This window comes from Aquarana catesbeiana, linkage group LG02, assembly GCF_042186555.1.
Source record: "Aquarana catesbeiana isolate 2022-GZ linkage group LG02, ASM4218655v1, whole genome shotgun sequence".
Taxonomy (NCBI): domain Eukaryota; kingdom Metazoa; phylum Chordata; class Amphibia; order Anura; family Ranidae; genus Aquarana; species Aquarana catesbeiana.
The window spans coordinates 393518018-393536817 of NC_133325.1; the positions used below are offsets into that span (position 1 = coordinate 393518018).

Below are 18800 nucleotides of genomic sequence, written 5' to 3' on the forward strand. Positions count from 1 at the left end.
TTACATTTCCGTGTTTTATTTTTAATTACAGGTTGGTCAACAGAATGTTTGAAAGACTGGTGGCCTTTCCTAGCATTGGGCATTCCTGGCATTCTGGTAATGGGCTTTGAATTCTGGGCTTATCAAATTGCAATGATATTAGCAGGTAACCAAACAGTTTTGTTCACTTACACACTTTGTGATGAAGATAACACAATCCCTTACAGAGATGAAGATACATTATCCTTATTTTCTGTATACATCTAGGTCTTATTAACTTAGTGGAACTTGGAGGACAATCTATTCTGTCTCAGTTAATATGCCTAATCCACAAGGTAAATAACTACATTTATGTAAATCTGAACTGTGAAGTCTGTGTTCATATTGCCTATTTCTATACAGTATATATATATATATATATATATATATATATATATATATATATATATATATATATATATATATATATATTAATATATATCACTTTTCAGATTCCCATTTCTATTGGCATGGCTGCAAGCATCAGGGTTGGCATTTTCTTAGGAGCTGGAGAAACTGATCAAGCAAAGAGGTCTGCTAAATTGAGCATGGTTGTAGCAGGTATGTTTTTATGACGATCCTTATGTTGACCATACACTGTATGTAGTAATTTAGCCATTAGATATAATAATAATTTCTACAAGTCACTTGTACCTTTCAGAAATCAATTGCAATAAATGGATGGAGTGTTCAATTAACAGTCATCTTCATAGACTGGGCTTTAACCACTTGCTGACATCCATATGTATTTGTACAGCCTGTAAACAAGATATTATACCTACCTATATTAAACTATATGGGCCCATTCACCATCACACCTGTGTGTTACCATGTGGGCTGCATGCACATGGAACAGTGTAACTCCAGCATGACTGTTTTAAAAGAAAAAATACCAATTTATGTTATTTATCTCCAGTGGCAGTGGTCATTCTTATTAGGAGAGCTAAGCAATGCTTGCCTCCATATTTGTTACTACCCATTCCATTACAGTGTAACGAAAGGTAATTTTTTTTTAGTTTTGGATAGAGTGGAGAGGGATTAGAACACCTTTCAGTTTTTATTGCAGTGGGTTTCATCCTTCCTCATTGTCCTGTTTACCGTTATCATTGAAAGTGAATGTAAAAGAAAGTCCCAAATTTTGGAATGGTCATTGGAATGACACTGGAACAGTAATAGAGGGGAAAGTACTGACCCCCCCCTACTATTAGTAACAGGTCTGACGGCCGCTATGAGTCATAAAGAGGAGCAATTGAATAAAACATGGTTTTATTGGCATGATTTCCAGTGCTCACGGGATTATGCTTCATACATGTTTGAAGTAATTCCACAGGCATCTTCTCAATAACAGGCCTATGGTTATTTGGAATGTTATCTAATGGCATAGTTTAGGTACTGGTTGTTAGAACGGCTCCCATTTGCTCTTTATCCTACCACCCAACTCTTCTCCAGTCCCTTCCCCCACCCCTTTTTTTCTCCTCTCCCACTATTTCTCTACCCTTGCCTTAATGTTGCCACCCTTGGCTTTCTTTTTTTTTTTACCTTTAGTCTAGGTTTTTTTTAAAATACCGTATTTATCGGCATATAACACGCACAGGCATACAGAACGCACCTTCATTTTAGGAGGGAAGTTTCAGGAAAAAAAATTAAATTTTGAATAAAGAACTTTGAAGCAAAATAAGGATCAGTGCCCATCAATGCAGTCTCACCATTGCCCATCTGCAGCCTCACCATTGCCCATCTGCAGTCAGATCAACGCCATCTGCAGCCTCCCATTTGCCCATCATTGCAGCTTGATCAATGCCCATCTGCAGCCTCACTATTGCCATTAATGCAGCCTGATCAGGGCCGGTACAAGGGGTGGAAGCGGATAGGGGCGGATGCCCTGAGCGAAGCAATTTATTGTAGGAAGGGGAGTGCAGTCAGTGGCGTTGTTAGGGGTGCGGTCCGCACCCGGGTGACACCCGCTAGAGGGATGACACCATCCCGACTCTCCCGCGGGTGAGGAAAGCCCTGGCATTTTTTTTTTTTTTGCAGCTGACCCCGCTGGAACAACACCTCCAGCGCCAGGGCCGCGCTTGGTGTGTGTCCTTCATTCTCCAAGTTCTTCCTCCTACTTCCCTGCTGAGCCAGTGAGCCTATCACATCTCACAGACAATGATATCACACACTATCTCCGCCCTCGTCTCCTCTCCAGCTGCCACCCAGCACCCGGAAGTGAGAGTACAGTAAAGAACAGGCACCCTGATAGCATGCGAGGGGGTGTCCACCGCCGCCCTGAGCCTGAAGTGAGGTGTGATAGGTGGGTGGGGGGTTGCCATGGTCACCACCTGAGAGCTGGTGTGGGACAGTGGGAGGATTCAGCGTCTGGCGCCCTCTGTGCTGTGTCTGATAACGAAAGGGGGGGGGGGTGCAAGGTGGTCTGCTAGACACAGCTTTATAATATATATATATATATATATATATATATATATATATATATATATATATATATATACATATATATATATACACATACATATACACACACAGATACAGATATATACATATACACACACACACACACATACATATATATGTGTGTCCAGCCTGGTTATCAGACAGACACCACTCACTATATTATATTAGCTGACTGAGCCACCCCCACCCAAAAGCTGGTCTGGGGGGCATGAGGCATGCTATGTAAGTTACACTGCACAGTGTCACTCCAGAGTTCTAGTATGCCCTGCTCCACCCCAGCCTGCCATATACCACCCCAGCCTGCCATATACCACCAAGCCTGCCCTGTGCAACCCCAACCTGCCCTATACTACCCCAACTTGCCCTATACCACCCTAACTTGCCCTGTGGCACCCCAACCTGCCATATACCACCCAGCCTGCCCTGTGCCACCCCAACCTGCCCAGCTGCCCTATACCACCCCAACCTGCCCTATATCACCCCAGCCTGCCCTGTGCCACCCCAACCTGCCATATACCACCCAGCCTGCCCTGTGCCACCCCAACCTGCCCAGCTGCCCTATACCAACCTAACTTGCCCTGTGCCACCCCAACCTGCCCTATACCACCCCAACCTGCCCTATACCACCCCAATACCGCCTTAACCTGCCCAGTACCACCCTAACCTCACATATACCACCCCAACCTGCCACTATACCACCCTATTTTTCCTTAACCGCCACTATACCACCCTATACTATAATTTACAGACAGGGGGGGTGACACCATGTTTTACCACGCCAGGTGACACCAACCTTAGTGACGCCACTGGGTCCAGTGCAAGTTTACCTTACAGATTTTCTGTAAGGTGAACTTACACTTTAAACATTTGCCGACCCACCGCAGTACATATACTGTGACAGGACTGCAGTATTGTATTGTAGTGTTGTATTGTTTTAAGTGTTTTTTGAAAAGACACTGCCTCTTTTTATATACCCGGGGGGGGGAGTGCAGTTTGCCATCTTTGCCCTGGGTACCAGATGGCCTTGTCCCGACACTGAGCCTGATCAATGCCCATATGCAGCCTCACCATTGCCATGAATGCAGCCTGATCAGTGCCCATCTGCAGCCTCACCTCAGATTACTGCTGCCTGGGAGGGGACAGGGAAGGGGGCGGGACAAGCGTCATCAGATTACATACAGCTAGAATTTCCTGTTTACTCGGCGGCCTCTTTAATACAAAGTCGCGCCTCCTGGACCAGCTTCTATGATAGACAGAACACTGGTCCAATGCCGGCCCAAGAGACGGGACTTCCTATTACAGAGGCCGCTGAGTAAACAGGAGATTCTCCCTGTATGTAATCTGACGGCATTTGTCCCACCTCCCTCCCCGTTCCCACCTAGGCAGCCCAAATTGCAGTATCGGTGTATAACATGCACGCACTATTTGCACCCGATGTTCAGGGTGAAAAAGTGAGTATTATACGCCAATAAATACAGTAAATGAAAAATACAGGGGAAAGCTTCCAATCGGGACAATTGTTCTGGTGACAACTCGGGACTTCCTCACTTTGAAAGGATTTTCTATATTTTCTGTTTTGACTATGGAAAAAGAAGTGAAGGAAAATCTCCCCTATCAGACACAGGTGGCAAAAACAAAAAAGGTGATAACCCTCCCTTGCTCTATCCAAAATGAAAAAAAAATGTTATAGGTACACTTTTGTAATACAGGCCCTAAAATTCTGTGTATTTGTGGAAGGAAGAATGGCACTGTCCCGGTAGGTAGAACCGTCTTAAAGCATAACTAAAAGCAAACCATGTTTTTAGTTTTGGAGTGAAGAGGGATTGGAACACTTATAAGGTTTGTATTGCTGTATGTGCCCCGTTAGGAAAATTCATCCTCTCTATTTGTCCTGTTTACCATTATCACAGAAAGTGAAAGTAAAAGAGTATTCTAAATTTTGAGTTGTCCCCAGAACAGGAATGGTGGGGAAATATTCTTCTAGTTCTTGTGATCCTGGTGCAACCAGGGATTTTCTCACTTTAGGGGCATTTTCACTCACTTTCTGTTTTGGCTGTAAGACAGGGAGTGAAGGGAAGTCTCCTCAATGGGACACAGATGGCAAAAACCCTCCCTTACTCTATTCTAAATTTTAAAAAAGTTGGCCTTTAGTTCTATAATAATGTTAATATTGGGAAGAAAAAGAGAAACTGCCCTGAGGGCCCAAGTGGAGGATATACTGCCTGGGCAGCATGCATACAAAACGTGGGAAAATAGGGCTTGTTGCTACTGTTAAAGACTACCTGTCCAGTTGCTTCAGCGACAACAGTACTTTTACTTAAGTTGTAAGAGACACACATTCTATGCGGCTCTTGACAATGGAGTCATAGAATCACATACAGCAGAAAATATTACTTCACCTACTGTCCAACTTCCAAGTGATACTCTTTTTTGAAATGGGGGTGCTGTTGTTACAGGGACAGGAAAGCATAAACCAGAATAAAACATTGTCAGAAATTCAAGCAAACCCAAAAAGAGAACATTGTAATCCCGGCACCTCACAATTATTCTTAATGCATTCTTTCCCCTCCCTGTTTTATCCCCCCCCCCCCCTCTTGTTACTTTTACCTAATTTTAACATTCTTTTTCCTCTTTGCTTTTCTTGTTGTTTGTGTACATGTTTTATGCACATTATGACTAAATGGTAAGTCACAGTGCATGGAAACATTTTTAAGATTATGGGGTTGATTCACTAATGTTTACCACATGGGATAACACAGTCACGTGACTCATTTGCATAAATTCTCACATGCGGTAAAAAAGTCCAATTCACAAAAAACAAACCAAAAAAAAATGTTTACCACAAAATGAAAAATGTGCCTGTAAATAGAATTTAAAAAGCTCTTAAGTCCAATTCACAAATAGACCAGAGAGTAAAAAAAATGAGATATTTACCACCAGGGTTTTGCTGGCGGTATCACATGCAGTATTTGTCAAAAAACAGCGTGGGGGACAAGGGGGAACCTCACGCTGTTTCTTGACAAATGTCTGGTTGCTAAGAAGCGGGCTTATCGGAGAAGAAGGTGGCTTATCAGAATCTGGAAGCCCCCTTTAACAAGGGGGCCACCAGATCCCACCCCCTATATAAATGAGTATGGGGTACATAGTAGCCCTACCCATTAACCAAAAAGTTTTGAAATGTAATAAAAACACACAGTTTTTGACAAATTCTTTATCAAAAAATAAAAAACCTATCATCTAACATCAAACCTATCAATAAATCTATTATAAATCACCCCACCCGCCTTCACCCAAAAAAGGAAAAGAAAATGTTCTTGCTGTCCATGAAGGCTGACAGCCTAGGCTCCACCATTTGACAGTTCTTATATACGTAAGGGCGAGGCCACCTGGCAATGTCACCTGGTGGACCAGCCCCTTGTGATGTCACGGACCGGTGCATGCTGGATCTGTGATGTCACAAGGGGGCATGCCACCAGGTGGCCCCGCCCTTACCTATATAAGAACTGTCGAACAGTGAAGCCTGCAGTAGGCGGTCAGCCTTGATGGACGGCGGGAGTGTTTTTATTTTTCCTTTTTTAGGTGAAGTAGGCGGCGGGATTTACATCGGGGGACACAGTTTTTTTTATCTCTTAACTACTTCCCACCTGGCCAATGTACATAAACGGCCAGGGGGGCGCTCTCCCCTTCTGAGTGGACATTCAGGAACGTCCCTCAGAAGGAGCGGGATCGCGCGTGCTCGTGCAGCGGCGCGATCCCAATGCGCTCGTGTCACCCGGACGCGGCGCATCTCCGATCGGCAGGAGGGCTCTGTGATTGGCCCTCCTGATCACATGATGGCCGTGTCCAATCACAGCCATCATGTGATGTAAACACAGCCGGTTGCTAGGCGATCAGCTCTCCTCTCCTCACACGGAAGTTGTCGCTGAGGAGAGGAGAGGGGATCGCTGCAGCTGGCTGATGATCAGTGAGTATGAGCTGTTTTTTACAGCTTTTTACTCACTGATTACCAACCTAGTGTCAACACACATGTCCCCATATAATGTAAAACACACACACATGTCCCAACATAATGTAAAACACACATGTCCCCACACAATGTCCCCAAAACACATGTCCCCAAAACACATATCCTCAAATAATAAAAAAAAGCTGTCCTCCACATATGTCCCACTAAAATCAAATGTCCCAATGATTATCTGCACACATATGTCCATGATCACCTGCGCACATCTGTACATGATCATTTGCGTACATATGTCCGTGATCACACAAACCAATTATTATACACTTAACGGGATTTTTTTTATCAAAAACATGTAGCAGAATACATTTTGGCTTAAATTTATGACAAAATTCGATTTTATTGAATTTCTTTTAAAACAGAAAGAAGAAAATATTTTTTTTTTCCAAATTTCCGCTCTTTTTGCGCTTATATCGCAAAAAAAAAAAAAATGGAGTCGTGAATAAATACCACCAAAAGAAAGCTCTATTTGTGCGAACAAAATGATAAAAATTTCATTTGGGTACAGTGTAGCATGACTGAGTAATTGTCATTAAAAGTGCGAGAGCGCTGAAAGCTGCAAATTGGTCTGGGAAGGAAGGGGGCAAAAGTGCCCAGTATTGAGGTGGTTAATAAAGGAATTGTCAAAAACTGTCTCTGTTTTTATTACTTTTTGACACTTTTTTGGTGAGTGGGTAGGGATACTATGTACCCCATACTCATTTACATGGGGGGCTGCATCTGGGGGCCCCTTTGCCAAATGGGGCTTCCAGATTCCGATAAGCCACCTGCCCCCACAACCACTGGCTAGGGTTGTCAGGATGAGGCCCTTGTCCCCATCAACATGCACCCACCCCCCCATGTTGAGGGCATGTCGTTTGGTATGGTTCAGGCAGGAGGGGGGGGGGCGCTCGCTCGTCCCTCCCCTTTCCTGACCTGCCAGGCTGCATGCTCGGATAAGGGTCTGGCATGGATTTGGCGGGGGTACCCCACGCTGTTTTTTTTTTTTAGATTTTGGTGTGGAGTTCCCCTTAAAATCCAGTGTTTTTTTACATTCAGGAACCCGCTGATAGCTGATAAGTCATCTGTTGTTAAGGACGTGACGGGCGTTTTTTTTTTTAGATTTTGGCAAGGAGTTCCCCTTAAAATCTATACCAAACCCAGAGGGCCTGATATTGACTGGGGGGGGGGGGGGGGCACGCTGTTTTTTTTCATAATTTTTAATTTTGGCATGGTTTTTTTACATTCAGGGAACCTGCTGACAGCTGATAAATCATCCCTTGCTAAGGACGTAGTGGCCGGCTTCCCGGCCCGCTCCTTAACAACCAGCTCCATGCGATTTTCTGCTGTCCTTGCAGAAGGTGAGGGGAAATCTCCCTAACAGGGACACAGACAGCAATACAAACCAAACAGAGGCTCTAATCCACCCTCTTCTTCCCAAAATAAAATAAAATGTTTTAGCTGGATTTGGGATTTAAACAGCCCTGATTGCCACTTATACTTTACATACAGTACAGACCTCCAAAATAAAGTATACTAGCATAAAATATTACCTCCTTTTCAAAGTGCAATTAGATGAAATGTGGTCCCAGCAAGTAACAATCTAATAGGCCTGGTTGTTTTTTAATGCATGTTTTTGATCAATTGAAGTCTATGGAATCAAAATGTGAATGAGGGGTTAAAAATCCCAGAACCAGCGCAAAGTGGAAGGATAATTAGTGCAACTAGAGTAACTAAACAGGTGAAAGTTGGGAAGGAGCAGCACGTTGTAGAAAAGAAAAATGGATGAGTAAAAATCAATACTAAATTGATTAAACCGCGCTCCTTCCCTAATAAAGTGCAAACATGCAAAAGTGGTTTCAACTGAGCACCAACATGACAATATAATAATAAGTGTATAAAAAGTCCAAACACAAAATAAATTCAGTAGTGCAAACAGTAAATATTCAGACAATGTATCAACTTCTTCAGATATTGTACACAATCTTCAAATCCCTGCTGAACAGTAGGTAAATTTGACTGAAATATCTTCCACCACCATCACCTGTCATTAAGGATGAGCTCCGGCATGTTCGCACAGCCCACGCGCAGAGCCCGTCAGGAAGTCGGCACTGAGCTAATCACAGGCAGTGAGACATTTTCCGATCTCTGCAGCCGCGCATCGGGACAATGTCTTGCTGCCTGTGATTAGCGCAGCGCCGACTTCCTGGCGGGCTCTGCACATGGGCTGTGCGAACACGCCGGAGCTCATCCTTACCTGTCACACATCCTACTCACCAGACTTCCATGACCCCTATTACAGGTAGTCCTAAAGCACGTATGAGTATATTCAGCAGGAGTTGTGCACAATCCCAATGTTGATCCCAGCGTTTAGCCGACCTCCAGGACACACACCAAAATGAATCCAGATCGTTTGAGCACCTTCCCAGGAACAAAACGATTTGAAGGGAGTTGTCCAATGGTTAGTGGGAAATTAAAAAGAAAGGGCTTCCATAGTGAAGTATGTCATAGTTTTATTCCAAAAAAACACATAAAAAAAAAACAAGATAAAAACAGCAAATTCTTGCAGCTTAGAAATCCATGTGCATGGAAACGCCGTGGTGTGTTCCAGCTGCGCTTCAAAAACAGCGGACATGACATATCATAATCAAGCACCCTACCGGTTTCATTGGTACACATCGTCTTCAGGGGTCATGTGATCATGAACGTCAGGTCCGCTTATATCAGTGGTCATCAACTCTGTCCTCATGGCCCACTAACAGGCCAGGTTGGCAAGATAACTGAAATACATCACAGGTGATATCATTTGCTGCTCAGTGATTGCAGTATTCTAGTCTGCATCTCCCCAAGGTAATACATAAAACCTGGCCTGTTAGTGGGCCCTGAGGAGAGGGTTGATGACCACTGGCTTATATACAAGTCCGCCTGTTAGGGGATGTCCAATCCGAATTAAACCTTCCATACTACTCAATAAAGTATTGCAGAAACATACCAAAACTATAGAAGACCTTAAAGTCAAAGAGATACGCGCTGAATTATTCAGAATTTCAGAAGCATATCAACGCCGTTGGGCCCTTGCTGCCTCTTTGCAGCCACTTCGTGTCCAAAAAGGCTAAAAGTGAAAAAATCTTGTGGACAAACAACAAATAGCAGGGAACGCAAAATAGGGAGATATTTTTGGAAAAAATATCACTACCTTCTAGTGGCCATCTTTTTGACACAAAAAATAATGGCCTGAATTTAGATATTGGTTTCCTTACTCATTATACTAAAGTTTTACGACTCCCTCTGTGACTATCCCCCCCCCCCCCCCCCATTCTATAACTCTCCCTCTGTCTTATCTCACTAACTCTGCTGCTATATTTATTACCATTGATTTGTATGTGTTTGTTTTTCTCCTTTTTTTTTCCTCTCTCTCCTTTCCCTCAGAGATGTGTTTTTTTTTTTTTTAACATTCTGTTTAAAAATTTGTGAATCAGTATTGCTTCGACCTTGAAGAAGGGGACATACCCCGAAAGCTTGTCCTGAAAAATTGTATGTTAGTGCAAATAAAAAAAGTATCACGGACAGTACTCAATTTTCTAGTGGCCAGAAAGAGAGAAAAAAAATTCAAAAGAAAAAATATTCATATTTGTATACTGCCATCTTGTGGGGAATGAGGAGATATTTTACATTTGTTTTTAATTTTTTTTTAATATAATGAGAATTTTTTTTAATTATTTAAAAATATATAAAATTTAAAAAATATAAAAATAAAAATATAATTAATGAAGTTTTTTTAAGCTATCCTACAACAAAAAAGGGAAAAGGGGTTACAGAATTGATTCAAATGAGTTAGATGTCCCCTTTACAAATTGTCGTGCAAAATTAATAAGTAGATAAATAACAATTTAGATCAATATCCACATTGATACCAGCGGGAGAGAGTGTATTTAACTTATAAATCCATTCCGTTTCATTTTTCGATATTCTTTGGATCATATTACCCCCCCTCCAATCGGGATCTATTTTGTCTATCCCAAAAAATGTTGCCAAACTTGGAGCCCTATTGTGATGTAGCCTAAAGTGATTAGAAGAGAAGTGAAGAGAACCCAGTCCATGGACTCCTCCACAGATAGGTTGGAACATATTCAATCTTTAGGAGCTCCTGTTTGTTCTACCCCCAGTGGGAGAGGTCGGGGGCGTTCCACGGCCCCCCCTGTTAGAGGGGGTAGGAATAACCTGGTTAATGATAGTGGCGTGACGACAGTGGGTTATTCCGGTGCGGCACCCTATCACACTCCTGATAGACACACAACCAATGAATATACAGGTTATGAAATTCCTGTACAAAATCGGTTCCAACCCTTACATCATGATGAGGGTAGTTACAGGGGGCACCCACCTTATAGGGGTTTTCAGAGGAGAGGGCATGGGGATCCACCCAACAGAGGTGGATGAATCTGTACAGAGGACACCCTGGCCAGAGAGGTAACTGAAGGGGAAGGGGGAGAGGGGGCCCACCCATTCCACCTTGGTACAATCAACATCAGGATCCCCAGTATGGAACACATGTGGCTCCACCATGGCAACAATGGGAGGCACCTTTCTGGCAGCAACAAGGGTCCCAAAGAAACAACAATGGGGGAAAAGAGGAGGAAGGAAGAACAAAAAGAAAGAGAGAGTAATGGGCAAGGGAATTTTTAATTTGAGTGGAGAAATTTAAAGTAAAAATTTCTCCACTCAAATTAAAAATTCCCTTGCCCATTACTCTCTCTTTCTTTTTGTTCTTCCTTTCTTTCGAATTAGGTTTAAAGTATGCACCTGGTATTGGTTTAAATAAATTTGATGCTTTTATAGATACTGAAAAATTCGTAAGGAAGCTTCATATTAAAAAAACATTTTGCTGAAAAACCGATCACCATTATTCCCAATATCGAACAGAATTATAAAACTAGTGGGCTGAAAAAATCAGTCAGTTTTTAACCCCAAGAAGTCTTCCAACCATTTTTTGGAGACATTCAAAATAATGGTTGAACAGGATGTTAGACTAATAAAAAAAGTAAACTAACAAAAAAGGAAAGAGAAAAGGTAATATCCAAAAGGGTACCAAGGCATTAGAAAAAAGGAGAAATATAGCCATTAGGCCAGCAGACAAAGGGGGGGGTATTGCAGTTTTAAAAAAGGAGGACTACACTAAGGAACTTAATAGGTTGGTTGATGATATAGATACCTATAAGAAAATGAAAAGCGATCCTACTAAGAAGCTAAAAGCTTCTTTAAAGGCAATTGTTCAAGAGGCCAAAGATAAGGGCATTCTCACCAAAAAAGAGGCTAGGTATCTTATCCCTGATGCACGAAGCTTCCTGTCATACACCAATTACCGAAAATTCACAAGAATCTTGAACACCCACCAGGATGGCCAATCATCAGCAGCATAAATTCAGTTTTTTCCAGGATAGGAGAATATGTTGACTACTTTTTACAGCCTATTGTTCAGACTTATCCCTCTTATTTAAGAGATAGTAAACACCTTATAAATTTGTAGAAAGATGTACCAATACAGAATGATACGCTAATTGTTACTATTGACGTTGAGTTGCTTTATACCAATCTCATACAATCAGATGTCCTAGCAACCACAAAAAGAGCTCTTGATTTTGGATTTGACCTCAAGAGGGAACAGAAGAGGTTCCTTCTTGAGATCTTGGATCTAGCTATGTCTAACAACTACTTTTCGCATGAGGGATCTTGCTTTAAGCAAATAAAGGGAGTCGCCATGGGAGCAAAATATGCTCCCAGTGTGGCAAATATTCTAATGAGCTTGTGGGAGGAGTGTAGTATTTTTGGAACTGACAGACCTGAGATCGCTCTGTACAAAAGGTACATTAATGATGTCGTCATTTTGTGGAACAGCACAGTGGAAGTTGGAAGTTTGAGCGACATTAACTATAACTGCTTTGGTTTAAATTTTTCAGGGAACTGGGACCTATTTGAAATCAGCTTCCTTGATTTGGTTCTGGTTAAAAGTGATGGGCGCATCACTACCAGGACCTATTTCAAGGAGACCGGTAGGAACAGTTATAGTCCCACAGCAAGTTGCCATCACCCAAGATGGCTCAGCGGGATCCCAAAAGTACAACTAATGAGAATAAGGCGTAACTGTGATAACATGTCAGATGATATATCACAGTCAGTTATGATAATCAACAAATTTAAAGAAAAGGGATGTTGAAAGATAAACCCAAAAAAATCATCAGATTTAGATATTGTAGCATTTCTGACCAATTTTAGTCGAGACTACAAAAGTCAGGAAAAGGTGATCCTAAAACACTGGCCATTGTTATTAAGGGGCCCAACTTTATCGAAACTGTTGCCAAATCGCCAAAAATTTATATACCGACGTGCACCCAATTTAAGAAATAAATTGGCCCCCAATCTGAAGAAGTTGATACATTGTCTGAAGACTTTGATACATTGTTTGAATATTCACTGTTTGCACTACTGAATTTATTTTGTGTTTGGACTTTTTATACACTTATTATCATGTTGGTGCTCAGTTGAAACCACTTTTGCATGTTTGCATTTTATTAGAGAAGGAGCGCGGTTTAATCAATTTAGTATTTTTAATGATGGAATCATCCTAGACTCTGTTTTATATTAGAGAGTTTTTTGTATCCTTGTTTGATTGTGTAGAATCCAGCTCTTCATGTATATGTATAATTTCTGTTTCTTCCAGCTTTATTTACACTGATAATCTTCACTTTACTCCTTGTCCTGAAGAAACCACTTGGAGAAATATTTACCGATGATAAGTATGTGATACTGGTATCGTTTTAGAAAAATGAACATTGTTTTTAAGTGTGTTTTTATTTATTTTATTTGAATAACATGGCCCTGTTAACACCTGAGTGTTTTTCAGTTTGTAAAATACTCATCTCTCAAGCTCCAAAATGCCCAACAAGCAAAATCCCATTCATTTCAATGGTCCTTGTTCACATATGAGCGTTTTGTCCCCTGAAGCAAAACGCCATAAGCTTCTTTTGGCCCCATAGACTTTAATAGAAATGCCTGACTTGAACAGAAAAAATGCTTGTAAAATGCTCAAAAAGCAGCTCTCCACCTCTAATTTCCTCTCCCTCTCCTCCCCCTAGTGCTTTCTATTGGCAAAACAAAAACACCTGAAGCTGTGGAACTCTTGTAAGGCTCGGTTCACACTAATGCGTTTTTTGATACATTTTGCAAGAGTGCAGGGAATTTTCTTTAACATGGGTTCCTATGGAACAGGTTCACATCAATGCATTTTTGTGCATCTGCGTTTTTTGGAAAGGAAGGGGGCCTTTTTGTCCTGCAAAATGCAGCGTTTTGTATGTAATAGACTTCAATGGACCTGCATCCAAAATGCAAGTGCCGCTTTTATACCGTGATTTTGCTGCAATTTGCGTTTTTTACACTGTATATAGCTGGCTGCTAAGGAAAATCCCGGGAAGCCGGCCACTGCGTCCTTAACAACTGATGAGTCATCAGCTGTCAGCAGGCTTCCCCACCGACAGCTGAATGTAAAAAAAAGAATTGCCAGCTAAAAACTGAAAAAAACAATTGTGAAAAAAACCACCCCCCCACGCCAAAATTTTTAAAAAATGGCGTGGGGCCCCCCCCCCAAAATCCATACTAGACAGTTATCCGAGCATGCAGCCCGGCAGGTCCAGAAAGGGAGGGGACGAGCCAGCAATCCCCCCCCCCCTGAACCATACCAAACCGCATGCCCCCTTGTGGCTTCACTGCCCGGGGCATGATGGGTCCAAGATATCATGAGGGGGCGGGGTCTCTGGATGATGTCATCCAATGGCCACGCCCCATAGTTATCTAAGACATGCTTGACATCAGCGCCGACAGATCAGCAGGATGTAGCATCAAAGGGTTGTCGGCGGAAGCGGCGGCAGAGGAAGAACACCGGACAAAGAAGACTGGAAGAAGAAGTGGGAGAAGGAGAAGCCAGGAGGAGGAAGAAGTGGGGAAGAAGAAGACATTTTTAATAAAGGACAAAAACAGTCTATTGTCTTTTGTCACACTACACTACTTTTTTTTGGGTGAATGGGTAGGGGTATAATGTACCCCATACTCATTCACATAGGGGGGAGGCTGGGATCTGGGGGCTCCCTTGTTAAAGGGGGCTTCTGGACTCTGATAAGCCCCCCCACCCACAGACCCCCGACAACCACTGGCCAGGGTTGTCGGTAAGAAGCCCTTGTCCTCATCAACATGGAGGCAAAGCACCCACCCCCCCATTTTGAGGACATGCGGTCTGGTATGGTTCAGGAGGGGTGGTGCTCGCTCATCCCCTTCCTTTCCTGACCTGCCTGGCTGCATACTCGGATAAGGGTCTGGTGTGGATTTTGGGGGGATCCCATGCCATTTTTGTTGGCGTGATATGGACCATGGGGCCCACGCTGGTTTTTTTCACAATTTTCTTTTAGCCGGTAATTCTTTTCTTTTACATTGGGGAAGCCCGCCCACAGCTGATGATGCATCGGCTTCCCGGCCCCCTCCTTAGCAACCAGCTATTTACAGTGTAAAAGAAACCACAAATCGTGGCAAAAACATGAAAAGCATAGCAAAAAACACCACAGAAACCTTCAAAAGCAACATAGATGCGAATCGCGCCTCATACACTTGTAAAATGCTTTTTAAAATCGCGTAAAAAGCTGCAGAAAAAGCTTTAAAAAACGCCTGAAAAACGCCAGTAAACCGGTATGCTCAGGTGTGACTGGAGCCTTTGTTGCCAATGCTTCTAATCCCTTTATATCAACTAAAGTCCAAACAGAAATAATGTTTATTATTCAGCATAATATGTTTAGCATATATTATGTCTGAAAAGCTAAGTCACACTAAAAGATTTTAGCCTCAAAAATGTGATTTCCTTGTTGACATTTTGGGATATATTTATAAAAGATTTACTGGAAAGTTCACACAGTGAGTCTCTTACTGCTATTTATCCAAGTGACATTCAAATGGTATTTATTTGGCATACCACGTCACATTTACTCTATTTACAAAATGTGCAGCTGGTGAATGGTCAGTCACCAAATTTCGGTCAGTCACCAAAGTACATTCACACAGCTTTTAAGCCAGCAGATGAATTTGCTGATTGTAAACCTGGCCATACACCTATAGATTATCTGCAGATTTTCTATGGTTAGATGGAAAAAGTGGGAGATTCCTCCATCCACACAGTTTAGCGAACATGGAGAAATCTGTTGCACTTTTTCCATCTAACCATAGAAAATCTGCAGATAATCTATAGGTGTATGGCCAGCTTAACTCTTCAACATGCAGTAACTGAGATTGTATGCAGTTTTTGTCCTAGGACAGCTTTTAAGCAAACAAACATATAAAAATATCAAGTAAGCAAAAAGAGAAAAAAGAAAAATGAATACCATGACCCGCTTAACACAGCTAGCCAGCTTAATGCACCAGGCATACAGGCTGGTAACCCCATAGCAAGAAGTAGAAAATAAAATATTTCAGCAGCTTGACCAGGTATATTTTTTTATTTCCAAAAAGATTGAGGGTGAGGGTGAATGTTCAAATTTTCACTGAACGAATGTTCACAAATCTTGCTTCACAAAAAGAAAGTTGCTCAAAGAATTCTGGTTGAATGTCAGGCAAAATTAGCCATCAAATCTTTTATAAAAAGACCCCTTTGTCTTTTCTTTTTAAGAATTGTCTTCCATCTCCATGTTAGACCTAAACTATACTGTATGTGAACCCTTGCCTTGTACAACAATCCATTTAGTTTAAAATAGAAATAGATAGATAGACTTGCAGAGCTTTCTTATAGTGGTATTTGAGCATCTCTGGGTTTTTTCTTTTTTGCGCTATTAACAAAAAATATACAGATAATGTTTAAAAAATATATATATTTTTTTTTGCTATAAAACATATCTAATAAAAAAAATGTAAAAATCTAATTTCTTCATACGTTTAGGCCAATATGTATTCTGCTACATGTTTTTGAAAAAGAAAAAATCACAATAAGCGTATATTGAATGGTTTGCGCAAAAGTTATATCGTCTACAAAATATGGTATATATACTGGAATTTTTATTTATTTATTTATTTTATACTAGTAATAGTGGCGCTCAGCGACTTATAGTGGGTCAGCGATATTTCGGTGGACAATCTGATACTGACACTTTGTGGGAACCAGTGACACTAATACAGTAATCAGTGCTAAAAATATGCACTGTCACTGTACTAATGATACTGGCTGGGAAGGAGTAAACATTTAGGGCAATCAAAGAGTTAAATGTGTGCCTAACCAGTGTTTTTGTGCTTACTATGTGCTGTTTTCACTAAGGGAGGTGGTGGATTTTATTCCCTGCTTAGCAGGGAATTTAAATCTATCACATCTCTTCTGACAGGACAGAGCTCTGCCTTATTTTCAGAGGCAAAGTTCTGGTCTATGTCTCTCCTCGACGATCAGTGAGTGCTGGCGGACATTCATTGTCCCACACCCGCTGATCGGCTTATGCTGTGTCTAATCACAGCTGTGGTGCCAGCGGCACGCACATCCCCTAACCAGAAGTGCCAGGTTATGTACTAGCCATTGTATAACTAATGCTGGCCATACACTATATGAAAAATCGGCCGAAAAATCGTTCGTATAGACACTTCGTTCGTTTTTCGGCAAGTTAATGGGCACAAATCGATAATCGTTTGTGACGTTTTTGTGGGAAAAAAACGAACGGGATGTTTGGAAAATTTCTGCCGAATGTACAATAAATTGCAAGGTTAATGTGTTTCCCGTCCGAACTGTCTGCAGTAGGTATATGTAAAAAAACGAACAAAAAATTATTTATTCATGTCCACTGAACAATTTATCGGTCATTACATGATGGCACGATCGTTTGCGGTCACGGTCGAACGTTTGTTTTTCGAAAATGGGTTCGGCCGATTTTCTGTATAGTGTATGGCCAGCATTAGTTATGCGGTCGGCAAGTGATTAAGAATTCTTTCAGAAATAGAAGTGTTAATAGTCTATTTTTATCAGTTAGCAAAATGGAAAGTAACAGAAGAACAGAAGAGAAATCAAATCAATATTTAGTGTGACCATACTTTGCCTTTCATAGCGTATCAATTCTTCTAGGTACATATGCACACAGTTTTTGAAGGAACTCGGCAGGTAGGTTGTCCCAAACATCTCGGAGAACTAACCACAGATCTTCTGTGGATGTAGACTGCCTCAAATCCTTCTGTCTCTTCATGTAATTCCAGACAGACTTGATGTTGAGATCAGGTCCCTATGGGGCCCAAACTATAACTTCCAGGACTCCTTGTTCTTCTTTACACTGAAGATAGTTCTTGATGGCATTGGCTGTATATTTGGGGTCGTTGTACTGCTGCAGAATACATTTGGGGCCAATCACACGCCTGCCCGATGGTATGACATGAAAGATAAGTATCTACCTCTATTTCTTAGCATTGAGGACACCATTGATCATGACCAAATCTACAACTCTATTTGCAGAAATGTAGCCCCAAACTTGCAAGGAATCTCCACCATGCTTCACTGTTGCCTGCAGACATTCATTATTGTACTGCTCTCCAGCCCTTGGATGAAAAAAAAAAAAACTGCTTTCTGCTACAGCCAAACAGTTCAAATTTTGACTCATCAGTCCAGAGCACCTGCTGCCATTTTTCTGCACCCCAGTTCCTATGTTTTCCTGCATAGTTGAGTTGCTTAGCTACGTTTCCACATCAGAGGTATGGCTTTTTATTTACAATTCTTCCATGAAGACCACTTCTGGCCTGAATTCTCTGGAGAGTAGATGGGTGTACCTGGGTCATGAAGACCAGTTCTGGCCAGGCTTCTCTGGACAGTAGATGGGTGTACCTGGGTCCCACTGGTTTGCGCTACTTCTGTGTTGATGGCACTGCTGAACATCTTCCAATGTTGAAGGAAAGTCAGCATTTCATCTGCTCCATTAAGTTTCCTTGGCCAACCACTGTGTCTATGGTCCTCAATATTGCCCATTTCTTTGTGCTTGAACAGCACATCTTGAAACCCCAGTATGCTTTAAAATCTTTGTCTGGGAGAGACCTTGCTGATAACTATCTTGTGTCTTGTTGCTGCGCTCATTGCCATGGTGTATGACCTATGACATGAAACTGTCTTCCACAGCCTCACCTTAGTAGCAGAGTTTGGCTGTTTCTCACCCAGTTTTAAGCCTCCTACACAACTGTTTCTGTTTCAGTTAATGACTGCTTTTCAACCAACATATGACATTAATGATCATTAGCACTGATTGGTATAATTGGTTAATTATACACCTGTCTCTAATCC

The 18800-nt window shown here is 41.8% G+C and overlaps 1 protein-coding gene across 1 annotated transcript in view; it reads left to right on the plus strand.

Annotated features, from left to right (window-relative positions):
* LOC141128137 (multidrug and toxin extrusion protein 1-like) overlaps positions 1-18800 on the plus strand; it is a 228124-nt gene that overhangs the window by 171471 nt on the left and 37853 nt on the right. The window contains exons 9-12 of the mRNA XM_073615236.1: positions 32-145; positions 247-314; positions 471-579; positions 13194-13269. Of these exons, the coding sequence (XP_073471337.1) occupies positions 32-145; positions 247-314; positions 471-579; positions 13194-13269 (367 nt within the window). The remainder of the gene's footprint in view (positions 1-31; positions 146-246; positions 315-470; positions 580-13193; positions 13270-18800) is intronic.